Source organism: Lepidochelys kempii, chromosome 6 (assembly GCF_965140265.1).
Source record: "Lepidochelys kempii isolate rLepKem1 chromosome 6, rLepKem1.hap2, whole genome shotgun sequence".
Taxonomy (NCBI): domain Eukaryota; kingdom Metazoa; phylum Chordata; order Testudines; family Cheloniidae; genus Lepidochelys; species Lepidochelys kempii.
Genome location: NC_133261.1, coordinates 15193620 through 15212009, shown reverse-complemented (window position 1 = coordinate 15212009; position 18390 = coordinate 15193620). Strand labels below are relative to the sequence as shown.

Genomic DNA, 18390 nt, shown 5'->3' with positions numbered 1-18390 from the left:
AAAAGATACTCTGTGCCCTCATGTGTTTGGCCTCCCCTGAACTAGAAGATGAAAGCAAAGCAGGGTTCAAGAAGCACATGGACCTGGTTCACTCCAAGGGGGCAGATGGCACCACAATGGTGAGCACTGTTTGCACTACGCTAGTTAGTAAGAAAGGCCTCCAAGGTGTGGAAAGACCTGCCATTAGGGACTTAGTTCAATCCCATGCCCAGACAGGCAAAAGCAGAGTTGAAAGCATGTCAGTGCCACCATACCAACATGCAGTGATCAAGCCTGTTCTTTATCTGAATGTGAGCTGTACATTTCTTTCAGCACGTCAGTAGTAAAGAGCCAGCACAAGGACAGGACACGTATCAACCTCCTAAGACTTGCTGAGATATCTGAGGGCTGAACCCACTTTTCTTTTGGATGCTCTGCTTCCTCTTGACTATAAGAGAGTAGGTCCAATATCCGGACGAGGGAGCGTCTGATAATTGTTGCAGGGTTGGTTATTAATTGATGTTTGTTACTCTTGTCCAGGCCTTTTCCTTTAACCCCTTGTATCCACCTAGACTCCCACTCCTCACCAACATAGCATGCTGTCATAAATATACACAGGGCAGCTGTACTGAATTGCCTTACCTGTAAGGGGTTAATCAGTTCAATTAACCTAGTTGGCACCTGACCAGATAGACCAATGGGGAAAGAAGATACTTTCAAATCGGGGGGAAGGGGAGGAAGAGATTTTGTTTGTGCTCTCTTTGTTTGTTCCCTCTATGGACAGAGAGAGGGACCAGGCAGGAAAAACATCTCCTGAAAACATACCTGAAATGAGCATCTAAGATTACAAAAATTGTAAGTAAGGCAAGGAAATGTGTCAGATTATCTTTTGTTTTAGCTTGTGAATTTTCCCTATGCTAAGAGTTAATTTCATTCTTGTTTTGTAACTTGAATGCAGAGTTAGAGGGGAATCCCCTGTGTTTTAAATCTTTTTATTTACCCTGTAAAGTTACCTTCCATCCTGATTTTGCAGGTGTGATTCTTTTACTTTCTTTTTAAATACAGTTCTTCTTTTAAGAACCTGATTGATTTTCAATGTCCTAAAAACCAAGGGGTTTGGTCTGTACTCACATTGTAACCAATTGGTTGGTATATTATTCTCAAGCCTCCCCAGGAAAGGGGGTGAAGGGGCTTGGGGGAATATTTTGGGGAAACAGGGACTCCAAGTGATACTTTTTCCTGAATTTTTGTCTAAATCACTTGATAGTGGCAGCAATAACATCCAAGGACAAGGAAAGGATTTGTGCCTTAGGGAAGTTTTAACTGAAGCCGGTAGAAATAAGCTTAGGGGATTTTTCATGCAGGTCCCCACATCTGTACCCCAGAGTTCAGAGTGGGGAGAGAACCCTGATACATGCTTTTGGAAGAAGTGCTGGCTCCCTCCTCCAATCATAACTCCTTCACTGTATCCATCCTGTAATTGTCCAAGTGGGCATAGGGATCTGCAGACTCATTGATTCATTGCACCTCCTTAAACCGAAGTATTGTTTATTTTGGAGTAGGAACAAAGCAGTTTGTGAAAAAATGAGTTTAAAACAGCAAACAGTGTATATGCATGTCTATCTTACACAAAAGGCTTTCCACCCCCTGATGGTTACCTAGACAGGTATAATTTCTTCAGACCCCCAAAGGGCTGCCAGCATCTTAGTCTGATGTCCCTCAACTTGAGAGAGAGTTCTTAGTCTTTTTTAAGTTGCTATAGTCCTTTTGATTTCCAGTACAAACGGGCCTTTTTCCATCAGAGCATTGTCTCTTAACAACTCTCAAGTGTTTGCAGAGAAGTGGCTTATCTTGAGCCATCCTGTTTCTCTCCTGCTTGTTTTTCCTTACAGTCTCCTATTAAACTGAACTAGTATATTCATGCAGCAAACATCCCAATAACCAGATCAACATACCGTATCCATAAATCACTACAGAGCAGCTCTAATTTCAGCACAGTGACCATCTCTTGGGCTCCCCCAAGACACCAGCTCCTGCGCATCTGGAGACGGTAGCTACTTACTACATTCTATATAGAGAAACTCCGTGCAGACAAACAATGTTAAAAGACTCCTTTTAAGGTTCCGTGTCAGTTACTTGAAAATGAGGACATGCTAGAATTAAAATTGCCTGCAGCAGCAGTTTTATCTGTGTCCTTTCTGTCACTCTATGTATTGGAAACACTGTCAAGGTCTGGGAGCATTCTCAGTGATCGGTTGGAAGGTTCAGAAAAATAGAAGCAAGTATCTAACAAGTCCTTCTGTGCACGCATACATGGTGATTTTTCTGCTGCTCATAACTCAGTCACATCTGAACAGAATTTTGTGAAAAAAGCAGAACACAAATATCTGCCTGCCAAATTTCAGGTTTCTAGTCAAAAGCCATAAGCTACTAGAACTATTGAAAAAATGTAGGGAAAAATAAATACTGACAAAACTACCCTATTTCCACTAGCCTGAGGATGTCTAATCAGGATTTTTAAGATTTCCTTGGCATTAGCATGCAACCGACATGATGTTTCATGGCACCGTCATAATCTCACATTCCAACACCATGGGGCTTCTTGTACCACTACAACCTGGGTCCAGAGTGAAACTGGTTCCCTAGAGCTGGAATCCGATATGACCCGTTCCCAAGCAGCTTGAGCCATCCAGTCCTACATTGTTACTCTGATTGAGGGCCCAAAAGTGTCACTTTCTCTGGGACAGCACTTTCCTTCTCAGCACTCTGCTCAGAGCATCCTTCAACTCCTTGTTCCTCATACTGTAGATCAGGGGGTTCAGTACAGGGGTCACAAAGGTGTAGATCACAGACACCACCCGACCTTGCTCCAGGGAATAGCTGGAGTTGGGCTGTAGGTATATGAAGCTGCAGCAGCCGTACTGCAGGAGGACGACTGTCAGGTGGGAGGAGCAGGTGGAGAAGGTGTGGCACCGGCCGGCTGCAGAATGGATTTGCAGGATGGCGGCCATAATGAAGATGTAGGAGAGGCAGATCAGTAGGAAGGGGATGGTAAGGACTGTGACACTTACAAAGAAGAGGGCAGCCTGGTGGACATGTGTGTTGGTGCAGGCCAGCCTCAGGACAGCAGGGATGTCACAGAAGAAGTGATTGATTTCCTTGGTAGTGCAGAACGGCAGGTGGAAGATCAAGATGGTCAGTTGCAGGGATAACAAGAAGCCCAGAACCAGGGAGCCAGCTATGAGACAGGCACAGACTTTCCCGTTCATTAGGAGGGTGTAGCGCAGCGGGTGGCAGATTGCCACGTATCGGTCGTAAGCCATGACAGCCAGCAGAATGCAGTCAGCACCTCCCACAAAGACAAAGAAGAACATCTGAGTGCCACAGCCAGCGAGGGAGATGGTGGCCTTCCTCCCTGACACAAGGTTGACCAGGGCCAGTGGGGCAATGACAGAGGAGTAGCAGATCTCCAGCACTGCCAGATTGGCTAGGAAGAAGTACATGGGGGTGTGGAGGGAGCGGTCAGTGCAGACGGTGAGCGCAACGGCGGCGTTCCCACAGAGGCTGAGCAGGTACATGAGCAGGAAGGCCAGGAAAATAAGCAGCTGAATCTCAGGGAGGGTCGAGAGAAGATGGAAGTGAAATTGTATCATCCCCGTTTGGTTTTCATCCCCCCTGGAACCAAGACACGGGACCTGTGAGAGAAGAAGAGAGACGAGCAGACCCTGTCAGCAGTCACCAAGGTCAGAACAAGAGGAGACAGGATCACAGTGCAATCAGGACAGTCAGATGTAATATCAGGAAACACTTTCTAACCCTAAGAGAAGCTCCGGGAACAGGGCATGTTGCCGAGGTAACTGAAGGAATTACCTTCCCTCTGGACGTTCAAGGCTGATGCTAAGCACCCATCTATCCAGGATGGTAATGGAGTTCCTGTCCATAATGCCACCCTCTGGCAGAATGCATTGGAATTTCTGATAGGAAAGACAGCTGTGAGCCCTGCTCCCTTCTTACCCTTATGGTGACTGATTTGTCTTGATTTTCAAACCAAACTACAGGTTTGATGCTGCATGGATAATGCTGGATCTGCCAATGGTATTTTCTTGTGATGCTTTCTCTGACTCTGACCTGAAGGTGGCCATAAAAAAACATTGCAGTAGCTGCAGGGTGACAAAAGCCTTGGAAAGGGTGTCTCCCTCCAAACCAAAAAGCAACAGGACGGAAAGAAGAAAGCAGTGTACAGTTCAATGGCAAGGCACAAGAGAGCCCAAGCCCCAAAACAACCCTCTATCTCCCCTCTGTCCTTCTTTGTTTTTATACTTCCACCATCATCCTGCTATCTGAGCAACTAAAGATTGAGTCCAGCCCAAGTGAAGCCAGTTAACCATTCGGTGTTGAGATAAAACTTCTGTCATGGATCCACAGCTATGCCCCAGCTACTAAACAGTTCCTCGGAGGACCCCCAATGGGGCTCACTTTTCCTCAAGAGCTGGCCACGCAGCCTCAGCACCTCCAAGACAGAGCCTCTGGACTCCAGCCCTCCTGCCTCATGCTGTGAGCTTTGACCAGTGAGTCCAACTGAACCAGACACCTGGTCAGAGACATGTGCCCTCTCCAGGACTCTGGGCTTCCCAGCCAGTGTCTGCAGTGACACCAGGCAGCCTTTTCCAACCAGAGCAGGGTTCATTAGCCTGCTGGCACAAGGCATGGGGAAGTCCTTAGGGTAGTCCAGAGAAATAGAGGCTATAATATAGTCCATTCTGGCCAAGCCAGTGCAACCAGCCAGCCAAGCTGCTGTGGATCCACATCTGGCTTGGGCTCCCTGTCTCTGTCAGTCCAAGATGAGAGTTCCATGTCTCTGCAAAGCGTAGCCCTTACTCCAGCCACCTGATACCTGCTCCTTTTGTTCTTGAGCTGGGGCAAGGGGGAGGAGACAGTGCTTCCCTGATGAGAGTTGGGGGGAAATTGCCTCCCTCTTGGTTGCTGGTGGCTAGGTGTGAATGTCCTGGCCATTGGGATTCCCATTGTCTTTTTGAATTCTCCACTGATATGGATTGGTTTTAGCCAGTCTCTTAACAGGCCATTCCTTCCACCCCAGACAGCTACATGACACAAACATCTCCTGCCTCTTTCTCGGCTCCAAGAGCAGCTTTAACCCTTTTGCACCCACTGGATCATGATGCAAAGTACAGAGGGAAACTGAGGTACTTAAAATATTACAAAAAATTCCCACTTTGTCACAATTTCCCTGAAGCACCGGTGTGAACAGTGCTTTGTCGGCAGGAGCGTTCTCCTGCCGACAACGCTAACGCCACTTGTTGCGGGTGGAAGTTGTCGGCAGGAGAGCCGACAAACAGTGGCTACACTGTGCACCTTATAGCGGCACAGCTGTAGCGACACAGCCTAAGTAGTCATGGGCTGAGAGGTAAAATTCTCTCATAGCTCAGAAAGCTGCTAAAAAGAAAACAAAGCGTAGGAATAAACAGTCAGTTTTCATCATGGCTAAAGGCCTCCACACTAGGGCTGCTACTGTTCAATATATTTATTATGGATTTGCACAAGGAGGCAAGCAGTGAGGTGGCACTGGATGTAGATGACATAGAATTAGTTAAGATCAGAGGAGACTGTGAGGAACTCCAGAAAGGCTGGACAAAGCTAAGCAATTAGCAACAGTATGTTAGGCGAAATTCAGTTGGAAGGATCTGACTCATGGACATTGATGTGTCCTAAATGAACTGTACCCCTACTGGGAAAAAATCTAAGTGCTGCTGTGCACAGCACAATGAAAATATCTGCTCAACGCACAGAGGTGGTTGAAAGGGCAAACAACTCGTTCGGTGTATTAAGAAAAAGATAGAGAAAAATATAAAAAACATTATAATGCTGCTATACAAAGGGATGGTACACAGTCAGCTTGAGGACCACATTCAGTTCAGTTCTGTTCAAATGCTTTCTAAAGGGATAATGCAGAAGTAGAAAGGGTTAAAAGAAAAGCAATGAAAATCATCAAAGACATGAGAAGACTCCAGATGAGAAGGGATTTTAAAATGAGATACTAGAGCGTTTAGAATAAGATGGGACATAAGAGGTGGAAATAATGTAATGAATAGTGCAGAGAAGGTCATTCCAGCACTCCTTTTTAGCCTCTCATAATTAGGCTTGGCACATTTGATTTTTATTTTTTATCATGTCAGGTGATAATAGCTATGTTTATTTTTAAGCATCTGTTTTATTGTTATAGATTTAAATGTTCACAGAATTATGGGTTTTAAACATTTTTTTCTATTTTGATCAATTTAGTTGTTCATGGGTATGGGAAACCAAGAGGAAACCAGTTGTGGGAAAACATATAATGACTGTAGATGCTAAGATGAAAAAAGCTATAGTTTTATAACCATTAAAACACAAATTGGTAACATCACATATCAAAATATACCAAACAAATATCCTTAAATCAAAAAATCACACCTGTTTTTATTGTTCATTCGCCAGTCATTTGTAACAATCCCAGTTCAAAAGGCTAAACCCATGGATTTTGACTCTAATAAATTCTCATGCAGCATTTTTCTTATTTTGCCTGTCTGTAAATTTTAATTATTATCGGTGGAAGCATTTTTAATCGGTTTGTATATGCATGATGAAATAGATGTTTACCAACATTTACTGATAAAAATCTAATCCTTCCCAGTCTACTCATAATACTAGAATAGGGGGACAGGACAAGTAATGAAATGAAAAGGCAGCAAATTTAAAACTGATCAAAGGAGCAATTTTTTCCATATAGTGAGCAATTAAACTGTGAAACTGATGGATACTATGTTAATGCCAAGAGCTTATCTATATTCAAAAAAAGGATTAGACATTTGTATAAATAACGACATCTACACTCACAGTGCTGGGATATAAAAGATTATAACACACTCCCCCATGGCATTCTAGGTGAACGAGCTGGGAAGACACTTCTTCTTTTAGGCCTGTTTTGGCATAATTGTTCACTTCCTCCAAGGCAGCTGGCACTGGTGTTGGCATATTAAAGAAGGTCTGTATTAAAATCACAAGGGAGTTTGATTCCCCATAGTTTAAATTCCAGGGTATTACTAATTAAGAGGTCTCTTGTTCTTCTTTTGGGTCTGTTGTTTTTACTGTTTCTCTCCCTCTCCGAGTGAGACTTGCAAGCAGCTAATTGTGTCTGTCCTCAAAGCGATACTTTGTAACTGCCCTTCAAAACGGTACACAGAGACTCCCACCCTCTGTACTTTTTATCTCACTTTGTTATGTTTGTGACACCCCGAGAGTTGTTAAAGTTGGGAGAGACAGCAAAATAACAATTGTGATTAAAATAGAGATAGAGGATATATGTGGATGGATGCTTGGTTTAGATAATAAATGAATGATCAGGGAAGTGCCAGCCTAAGAATTCAGTATCAATCGGCTGAAGAAGGAGCAGAGTGGAAACAACTGGATGACCGCCAGAGGGCAAAACTGGAATCCACACAACCATCCCAAGGATGAGAAAACTGATGAACCAGATAAACACCTGATAGCCATCATGGAGCCATCATGACAACAGCATGATGAAGCAATTCCCATAGACTGGCATAGGAACAAATTCCTATAAAAACTGACTCTAAAAACTGAGAACTTTTGAGTCTGGTTCTGCCACCACCCTCCAGGAGCATCGGATGCGCATCTGACAAAGACTCGGCTCCACCCTCGTGTACAGGCTACCTGGCCAGTACTCTGTCACAAGCAACCTCTAGGCTGGTAACTACAACAACTATGCAGAACTTATATGAATGAATGTATGAATGGATATGTGGATAAATAAGGAATAGTAGTGATATAGAATTGTATATTCTGATCTTTTTATTATATTTACAATAAATGCGGCATATTGCCTTATCCCCTTTATAAGATCCCGTTGGTCTTATTTTTATGATATAACACTGTGTTGGGCTGAGCCAATAAAGCCACAAATGCCGGAGAAATCTTGTGTCACCAAGGGAAAGGAACACAATATTCACAGAGCACAGCATGTATCGTTAGAGTAGCCCTTTCTTCTCATTCTAGGCTTGATCTTACCTCCACTGCTATCAATGGTACAGCTCCCAATGGGGCAGGATCAGTCATCCAAAATAATTACTGTTGGCTCAACAAGTATAGGGCAAACTTTACTCTCCTCAAAAAGGAATTTAACTATCACATATGGACAGAAAATGGGAGACCATCAGGTGGGAATACTGTCTGAAATTCCTCCAGTTGAGCCAAGGATTATGCTTTCTGACTGGGGAGATTTCACCTGTGGTGAATAATGACACACTAATGTCTTTTGAATAAGTGAGGGCTATAAGGAGGAGAGCGAGAGACAGCAAAAGAGAAGCACAACAGAAACAGAAGGAGGAAGAAGCTCCAGAGCAGATTATGTGGCCCTGAGAAAAGCCTAAAGAGAGATTTTGGACTCAGAGTGCTGGCTGGAAAAGCAGGCTTGGGACAGTGAGCAAAGAAACTGTCTGCTGCTGTTTGATTCTTACTGTGTAGGGATTCCGCCTAGCTCCCTTCCATTCAGGACTTTATATATAAGTTTTTGTAAATAAACAAGATTGCATCAAAGGCAATACCTGAATCTATCATCAATTTCTCCACTCCAATGTGTAACTACCTACAAGACTTCAAGATTTTTGGCTAGCCGCTCAGCTCAAAAGGGGTAATAATATGACAAGAGATTGAAAAGACTATGACTGTTTTACCATGGGGAGAAAGCTAATAACAGGGCACCTGACAAAGTATAAAGAATAATGCCTGGTGTAGAGAAGACAGATCGGGAAATTGGGTTCTTACTTTCTCATAACACAAGAACAATGAAACTGAGAAGTGGCAAACTCAGAAGGAATGACTTTTTCCACTCAATGCACAATTAGCCAGTGGAATTCATTGCCACAAGATTGCATTGAGGCTAAGAGCCTATCCGGGCTCCGAAAAGGACTGAGGGTTATATAGAGTCATAATAGTACCTACGGAGGCTGAGATTTTTAAAGGAGCCTAAGGAAGTTAGGCACCTGATTCCAGTGAAATTCAATGGACATTGGGTTCCTCATGCCACCCTAAAAACAAAAGTTTTGTAAGGGATATAAACCCTCCTTCTCTAAATATTGGGGGTGAGGATTTAACTTTCCCTTGGGGCAAGATGTCCTGTAACTGCTGATTGTGAGGGTTTAGATACCATGGAGATGGGGGCCAGATAAGTACCATAGACAAGCTAGACGGAGCCAGTGTGGCAGTCCCTGTGTTCCTATATTGTTAGAACCTCTGCCTGGCTGCTGTTGGAATGTAGCACCAGTTCCTGTATAATCGAGACACCCTCAAGAGCTAACCTCATCCCAAACACAGAGATAACAAAGGTCTCGAGGAAAAGGTTATGGAGAGATGAATGGGAATAAGGAAGAGCCCACCACGAAAACCTCTCACCTGACTGGCCCCAACTCGCGGCTCCTGGACCCACAACCACACCACGAAGGCTGCCTTTCCCATCATTCTTTGGCCCCAAAAGCCAGCGGAGATGGTGGAGAATCAAAGCTGGCCAGGTGGCTCTCAGCCTCCTGAATCCCGAGGCAGGAGAGCTGGCTGGACTCTCCCTTCCTGAAGCCTGGTTCTGAACATCCCCTTCAAGCCCAGGAGCCTTTACATACCATGCAGAGTCCTTAGGGGGCAGAGGAGATGATGGAGCAACCCTGCCCTCAAAGGAGCACCAGGCAGGTAAACTATCTTGCAGCCTCAGGTCCCATTCCCATGCTGCCCTCCAGCAATGCTCTTTCTATTAATTTTAAAAGGCCAAGACTGATTTATGAAGCCATCATCCACTCAATAATTGCCCTGTTCTGTTCATTCCCTCTGAAGCACCTGGCACTGGCCACTGTCAGCAGACAGGACACTGGGCTTAATGGACAATAGGTCTGTCCCAGCATGGCTTTTTGTGTGCTCTGAAGTGTTGTCATTACAAACATCTGTGCATATTGAAAGCTGAAAATGGAGGGATCTGGTCAATTAAATTGAATTTAACATCAGAGTGGATAACACAAACCTCCTTTTTATTTTAAATGGCCTTCCTATGGATTTCCAGCCTGCTGCACAGGAGAGTCCCAGAAATAAGGAGGCCTTGCCACAGATTTAAGTCCAGCTTGCTCCGGGGTGCACAGGACCTTGCCCTTATCTGACCAACAGCGGGAGAGATGGTGGGGAACAATTTATAAAAATAATTGTTGTTCCAGCTGGATGGAGATGAAAGGGCCCCCTAGCAGCAGCCTTATCCCAGAGATGAGAGGGGACAATATGATTTTATATCAGAGACATACATGAGTCAGAAAGTTCAGACCTGGATCTCAAACTGTTACCCAGGCATCCCATGTTGGCAACAGACAGGGAGTATGCAGTTACAAGTCCATACCCAGGGTCTGGGACTTGCCTAACCCTGCTCAGCTGGGCATGTTTCCCTGGCGATCACCATCTTCATGCTATTTCCCCAAAGGGGGCCGGGTGTGGTCCCTGCCAGAAGCTAAGAACTCACTGGCCATCATGGTTAGTGCAGGAAGCGTGTGTGATGCTAACAGCCCAGCTCGATTTGGAGCCATAGGCCATTTCACCTGTGTGTGAATTTCAAAGAAATATTAAATGTATTAGTATGCACGAACCAATTCACTAGTTAGAATAGAACATAGAGGGATGTTATCATATTGCATTTACATGGCATATGCCCCAGTAATTACACTTGATTTGCATTCATGAAAACTAGGGAATGTTAATTGCATTCTCTTCACCTATCAATATTCTGTTGTCCACTATCACATTCCATGTAGTTCCATTATGTATACCCTGTAATTAGATAATCCTAGATCAAAGGTGTGTTAGTATTAGGATAAGAATTTACTTAATGTGTAAAACTTCATGAGAACTAATGAGAGATTGTCTGGACTGCTGTAACTAAATGCATTGTGTATGTATCTGTAATCGGATTGCCCATTAAACAGGATTGGAGCCTTGAAACTGTAAATGAAGAAGCATGCTAACTTCAAAGCATGGGTCATTATGTTCAGCAATGGAGAATCCACAAATCTGGTCTGCATAGGAAAAGTCCATGCTGTGATGAGATGCCTGTCAGCTTGTTTTCTGTGAGCAGGATCTAGAAATACTGAATTCAGGAAGCAATCCGGTATCTCTTGAGAGACTGATGGAAAACTAACAGATACTACATCTCTGCTATTATTTGGACTATTAATTTAGACTCACCTGTAATGTATTTTACCTGTTTTAACCTCTCAATAACTCTATTTCTTTTTCTTAGCTAAAAGGTATTTAGTTAGTTTACTAGAGAAATTGGCTACAGTGTTGTCTTTGATGTAAGATCAAGAGCATCCATTGAACTGGGGTAAGTGACTGGCCCTTTGGGGTTGGGAGTGACCTAATGTGTGGTGATTTTTGGTTTTAAGAACCTTTCCTCACTTAATCCAGTCTGTCTGGGAGAGCCTAGTGGGGATTGTCTGTAACATCATAGTAAGACTAACATGGTAATCCAGGAGTGCACAGTTGTTACTGACTTGGTGAAATCTAATTGTAAAATATACAAGTTTGGGGTTTCTGCCCTGTTTTCTGACAGTCTGACCTGAGATTGGCACTCTCTGTTGTCAGCTACTCTGGACAGCATGACAGTATGTATGGGAAACATTTTAAGAGCTAGTAACATGTAGAATATTGTGTTCCAAAGTAGCTGGAGGTGAAACTGGCCACCTGGGGTGAGGTGGCTCTCAGAGTTAACTCAATCAAGAATGAGAACAAACAATTCACATCTTGTGGCCCAGCCCAGCCAAGCGTTTACTGTCTAGACAAGGTGCAAGGCCTGTAGAAAGCACCAAAGAGCCCAAGAACAAGACCTTGAAGAGGGCGAACTGAAGTTATCGAAACATTGGGGCAAACTGAAGTTATTGAAACATCCTGGTTACGTGAAGAGAGAAGGTCTGGAGCTGTATAAAAGGAGAAAGAAGAGAAAGAAAGAATTTCATCCATTATGGAGACCAGTATGACTGTCTCAGAAAAGTGGATCCCAGCTCTCTGGACTGGACAAGCGCTGCATAGTCTGACCATTGGGTGAGAAATTGCTTGGCTGACTGGAAAGGAACTTATCAATAAGTATAGGCTCTACTCTGTTTTATAGTTTTCTTTTTGCTGTAACCATATGTTTCCATTACTTACACGTGCTTCTGTTTGAATCCTTATCTTAAGCTTTGTCAAATAAACATCTGTTTGGGTTTAGGACAGACATGACTAAGTACTGTGTGCTGAGGAGAGTGCTGGCCTGAGGGGACACTAGTGAACTGGGGAGAATGGCTTCCACAGAGGCAGCAAATCTGTGTGCATTGAAGTTGTCCGGAAGTTGAGAGACTGGACATTCGAGTGTAACGAACTGGGGTGTACAGACAGGGTGGAAGACCTGTGCCCCGGGCCCCGAGCAGAACCCTGGGTGCCAGCTATTTCCATAGGTTTAGCTACAGATTATCTCATATCAGTGTCCTGTGTCCCAAGGACCCACTTAGGGCTGGGATGTGCAAATTGCTGGCCTACAGAATGACAGAGCAGTGTTCGCAGAGCCCAGAGCGGGGAGTTTGCATTGCCATAGCCGGTAGTTTGGGGTGAGTTTCCCCCACTGGGCACAGACAAGGCTCCCTGGTGCTATCAGCAGGTGGTAGCGATTCATTCTGTAGCCCTTGGGTCACCCTAAAAGAGTCCCACAAACCCCTAATGCTCAGGGAGAGATTGGCTGTGGTGCAACCAAACAGCAATCTCATACGGTGGTCTAGTGTTGGGGAGCCACAGGGAACCTGAGAATGGGAGCTAGTGTGTACTTAGCACCTTTGAAAATCAGCCTAGTCAGGTGCCTACATATGAATTTAAGAGACTAACTTTAGGTTCTTATTTTTGAAAGCCTTGGCATAGAGAGACAATTATTTCTCCAGGGAGATTGATCTGAGGTCAATTGAACTTTCTCTTGAGTGAAACTTCTGAATTCCCCCCATCCCCATCCCCAGTGTCTCAGCTGTTATGTCCTAGTATGTCACCTGTAGCCAGTTGGGAATTATGGCTTCATTTGTGCGTGTGTTCTGTGTCCCTTAGGCCACCTGATGATTTTAACAAGGCCCCAAGGCAACTAATCATAAACTGCGTAACTGTCTATCTGAAAAATTTCAAGCTTCCTGGCAAACATTCTGGTCTAGAGCCAAAAGTTGTGTCACCAGTTTATGTTTCAGGAAGCTACTGAAATTATTGAGCCAGCAGGAAGCTGTCAAGAGGTGGCTGGACAGTGATGCAACAGAAGCACATGGAGATGCTGCCCGAGACACTGACTTAGCAGAGAGAGACTATGAAACACCAACATGGACCCTGTATCAGCCATCTGTGACGCAGACACCTGCCTGCTGATACTTCAGGTGTGCTGGAGAGATAGTGGTTGTAGAACAACCTTTCAAGCAGTTACATGAGGTTTGATGCCAGGCAAGGGTCAAATCAGGCTTTCCTTAGCCAAATAACAATTGCCGGGTGATGGCCATTAGCAACTATTGGAAAAGCACGAACACTAAGGAGGATTGTATGTAGGGGGTACAGGATGGACTTCCAGCAAAACGAAATGTCAGCTGGACATCAGGTAATGTTTTCCGACAGTGAGTAAGGGTGTGGAATAGTCTCCCATGGGAAAGCATGGATGCCCCATTACCTGAGACATTTAAAACTGGATCACACAAAATCATGGATAATACACTGTGATGGTCTATACAATTATGTTCACCACTTTTAAAAGACTATGATAAATTTCGTACAAAGTATGCCTTGTGAGTTATCATTTGAAATGTCATAATCCACTGAACATTAATGCCCTGGTAAAATATGCATATCAATATTATATGTGAAGTTATAAGATTCTACTATGTATCATTGCTATAACAGGCTCCAAGTTGAAGAATCATAGAATCATAGAATATCAGGGTTGGAAGGGACCCCAGAAGGTCACCTAGTCCAACCCCCTGCTCGAAGCAGGACCAATTCCCAGTTAAATCATCCCAGCCAGGGCTTTGTCAAGCCTGACCTTAAAAACCTCTAAGGAAGGAGATTCTACCACCTCCCTAGGTAATGCATTCCAGTGTTTCACCACCCTCTTAGTGAAAAAGTTTTTCCTAATATCCAATCTAAACCTCCCCCACTGCAACTCGAGACCATTACTCCTCGTTCTGTCATCTGCTACCATTGAGAACAGTCTAGAGCCATCCTCTTTGGAACCCCCTTTCAGGTAGTTGAAAGCAGCTATCAAATCCCCCCTCATTCTTCTCTTCTGCAGGCTAAACAATCCCAGCTCCCTCAGCCTCTCCTCATAACTCATGTGTTCTAGACCCCTAATCATTTTTGTTGCCCTTCGCTGGACTCTCTCCAATTTATCCACATCCTTCTTGTAGTGTGGGGCCCAAAACTGGACACAGTACTCCAGATGAGGCCTCACCAATGTCGAATAGAGGGGAACGATCACGTCCCTCAATCTGCTCGCTATGCCCCTACTTATACATCCCAAAATGCCATTGGCCTTCTTGGCAACAAGGGCACACTGCTGACTCATATCCAGCTTCTCGTCCACTGTCACCCCAGGTCCTTTTCCACAGAACTGCTGCCTAGCCATTCGGTCCCTAGTCTGTAGCGGTGCATTGGATTCTTCCATCCTAAGTGCAGGACCCTGCACTTATCCTTATTGAACCTCATCAGATTTCTTTTGGCCCAATCCTCCAATTTGTCTAGGTCCTTCTGTATCCTATCCCTCCCCTCCAGCGTATCTACCACTCCTCCCAGTTTAGTATCATCCGCAAATTTGCTGAGAGTGCAATCCACACCATCCTCCAGATCATTTATTAAGATATTGAACAAAACCGGCCCCAGGACCGACCCTTGGGGCACTCCACTTGATACCGGCTGCCAATTAGACATGGAGCAGGCCAAACCAGTTTCTGAGGAACAAAGGACAGACCATCTCCCAGCCAGGTGTTAAAAGACTATCACCCACTTAAGCGGCCTTTCGCAGGTAGAGGACTACTTGTTGCTTGCACCCCAGCTTGGGGTAATCCTCAAAGAGGAGAGAGGGGTATAAGAATGAGGGACAGTGGTCTCTAAATCACCTCTCCCCCCACCCCCGCATCTCTACTGACAGCAGCTATAATGCTCGAAAGACAAAGAAAGCATCATTGAAGTGGGGGAGGGGTGGTCCTGACTGGAAGGCTACAGACTGCTATAAACATATGTTGAGACAAAAGCTTTTTGCTTTTAAGTTCACTTAGCCCTTGTCTACATTACGAGTTTAGGTCGGATTTAGCAGCGTTAGATTGGTTTAGCCTACACCCATCCACACTACAAAGCCATTTTTTCCAACTTTAAGGGCTGTACTCCTCCCCAACGAGTGGATTAGCGCTCAAATCAACCTTGCTGGGTCCAATTTGGGGTAGTGTGGAAGCAATTTGGCGGTATTGGCCTCCAGGAGCTATCCCAAAGTGCTCCCTGTGACCATTCTGGAGAGCACTCTCAACTCAGATGCATTGGCCTGATAGACAGGAAAAGCCCCGTGAACTTTTGAATTTCATTTCCTGTTTGGCCAGCGTGGCGAGCTGATCAGCACAGGTGACCAATCAGAGCTCTTCAGCACAGGTGACCAAGCAGAGCTCATCAGCAGAGGTGACCATGCAGTCCAAGAATCGCAAAAGAGCTCCAGCATGGACCGAGTGGGAGGTACTGGATCTGATCGCTGTATGGGGAGATGAATCCATGCTATCAGAACTCCATTTGAAAAGACGAAATATCAAAATATTTGAAAAAATCTCCAAAGGCATGAATGACAGAGGCTATAACAGGGACCCGCAGCAGTGCTGCGTGAAACTTAAGGAACTCAGGCAAGCCTACCAAAGAACCAGAGAGGCAACCGTTGCTCCAGGTCAGAGCCCCAGACATGCCGCTTCTATGATGAGCTGCATGCCATTCTAGGGGGTGCCCTTACAACTACCCCAGCCCTGTGCGTGGAATCCATCAATGGACTCTCATGCAACAGGGATGTGGATTTGGGGGACGAGGAGGAGGAGGTTGAAGCACAGCAAGCAAGCGAAGAAACCGTTTTCCCTGTCGGCCAGGAACTGTTTTTCACCCTGGATCTAGTACCCTCCCAACCCACTGAAGGCGGGCTCCCAGACCTAGAAGGGCCCGGGAGAAGGAGAAGGGCCCTCTGGTGAGTGTACCTTTGTAAATATAATACATGGTTTTAAAGCAAGCGTGTTTAATGATTAATTTGCCCTTAAGACTTGGGATGCATTCACGGCCAATACAGCAACTGGAAAAGTCTGTTAACGTGTATGGGGATGGAGGGGAACTCCTCCAGGGACATCTCAGTGAAGCTCTCCTGGATGTATTCCCAAAGGCTTTGAAAATGGTTTCTGGGGAGGGCAGCCTTATTCCGTCCTCCATGGTAGGACACTTTACCACAGCAGGCCAGCAGCACATAGTCTGGAATCATTGCATAACAAAGCATTGCAGCGTATGGACCCGGTATTTGCTGGCATTCAAGCAACATCTGTTCTTTATCTCTCTGTGTTATCCTCAGGAGGGTGATATCATTCATGGTAACCTGGTTGAAATAGAGGAATTTTATTAAGGGGACATTCAGAGGTGGCCATTCCTGTTGGGCTCTTTGCCTGTGACTGAACAGAAATCATCCCCGCTGTTAGCCACGTGGTGGCGGAAGGGGTGAAGCCATCATCCCAGAGAATTGGGTGTGTGTGTGGGCGGAGGGTTGGGTTTGTGCTGCACATTAACCCAAAAACCGCAGCCTCTCCTTTTAAATGGCCAACCCATTTTAAAGGGCCAACCCAATGGGTGCTTGGTATGTGAAATGAGGGCGCTGCTGTTTGGAACCATTCCCACATGTTAGGAAGGTTAAAGAAGCCAATAGACTGTGGCTTACCATGGCTGCCTGCAAGCCAAATTCTGTTGCCCGCTGGCTCTGTGTGTGTGATCTCTCACCATACTGGCAGGCCCTCGATATAAGAGGCAAAATGCGACCTTGTAAAGAAAGCACTATGCTATATAATGTTATGTTAACAGCTTGGTTCACCGTGAAAGAGTCTACCCATTGTTCTCTAAAATGTCTCTTTTTAAAGACTGATCTCCTGTTTTTCCCTCCCACAGCTGCAAATGTTTCATCGCTCCATGTATAATCTCCGTTCCAGAGGCTATCAAAGATTAGAAGCTGAAAAAAACGCACTCGCGATGAAATGTTCTCTGAATTCATGCAGTCCTCCCACGCTGAAAGAGCCCAGCATAATGCGTGGAGGGAGACAATTTCAGAGTCCAGGAAAGCACAAAATGAATGCGAGGACAGGAGGGATGAGCGAGAGGAGAGGTGGGGTCAGCGTGATGAGAGGAGGCAGGATGCAATGCTGAGGCTACTGGAGGATCAAAGTGATATGCTCCAGGGTATGGTGGAGCTGCAGGAAAGGCAGCAGGAGCACAAACCGCCGCTGCAGCCCCTGTGTTACCAACCACCCTCTTCCCCAAGTTCCATAGCCTACTCGCCCAGACGCCCAAGAATGCGGTGGGGGGGCCTCCGGACACGCAACCACTCCACCCCAGAGGACTGCCCAAGCAAAAGAAAGCTGGCATTCAGTAAGTTTTATAGTGCAGTGTGGCCTTGTCCTTCCCTCCTTCCCCCCTCCACCACTCTACCTGGTGCTTCCCTCTTCCCCCACCCCTCACGGGCTACCTTGGCAGTTCTCCCCCCATTTGTGTGATGAATTAAGAAATGTGAATGAATGCATGAATTTGAAACACCAGTGAATGCATTGCCTCTGCAAGCGGTGATCAAAGGGGGGAGGGGACGGCAGTTGGCTTACAGGGAACTAGACTGAACCAAGGGGACGGGTTTTCATCAAGGAGAAACAAACAGAACTGTCACACCATAGCCTGGCCAGTCATGAAACTGGTTTTCAAAGCTTCTCTGATGCACAGCGTGCCCTGCTGTGCTCTTCTAACCGCCCTGGTGTCTGGCTGCGCATAATCAGTGGCCAGGTGATTTGCCTCAACCTCCCACCCCACCATAAACGTCTCCCCCTTACTCTCACAGATATTGTGGAGCGCACAGCAAACAGTAATAACAGTGGGAATATTGGTTTCACTGAGGTCTAACCGAGTCAGTAAACTGCGCCAGCGCGCTTTTAAACATCCAAATGCACATTCTACCACCATTTCGCACTTGCTCAGCCTATAGTTGAACAGCTCCTGACTACTGTCCAGGCTGCCTGTGTACGGCTTCATGAGCCATGGCATTAAGGGGTAGGCTGGGTCCCCAAGTAG

The 18390-nt window shown here is 45.5% G+C and overlaps 1 protein-coding gene across 1 annotated transcript; it reads right to left on the bottom strand.

Annotated features, from left to right (window-relative positions):
• Positions 1–2708: 2708 nt before the first annotated feature.
• OR10V1 (olfactory receptor family 10 subfamily V member 1) lies at positions 2709–9507 on the bottom strand. Its single transcript, XM_073349161.1, has 2 exons — positions 9445–9507; positions 2709–3674 (listed from the first exon to the last, which is right to left on the bottom strand). Exons 1-2 carry the CDS (start codon positions 9505–9507, stop codon positions 2709–2711), a joined length of 1029 nt encoding a protein of 342 aa, XP_073205262.1.
• Positions 9508–18390: the final 8883 nt, after the last annotated feature.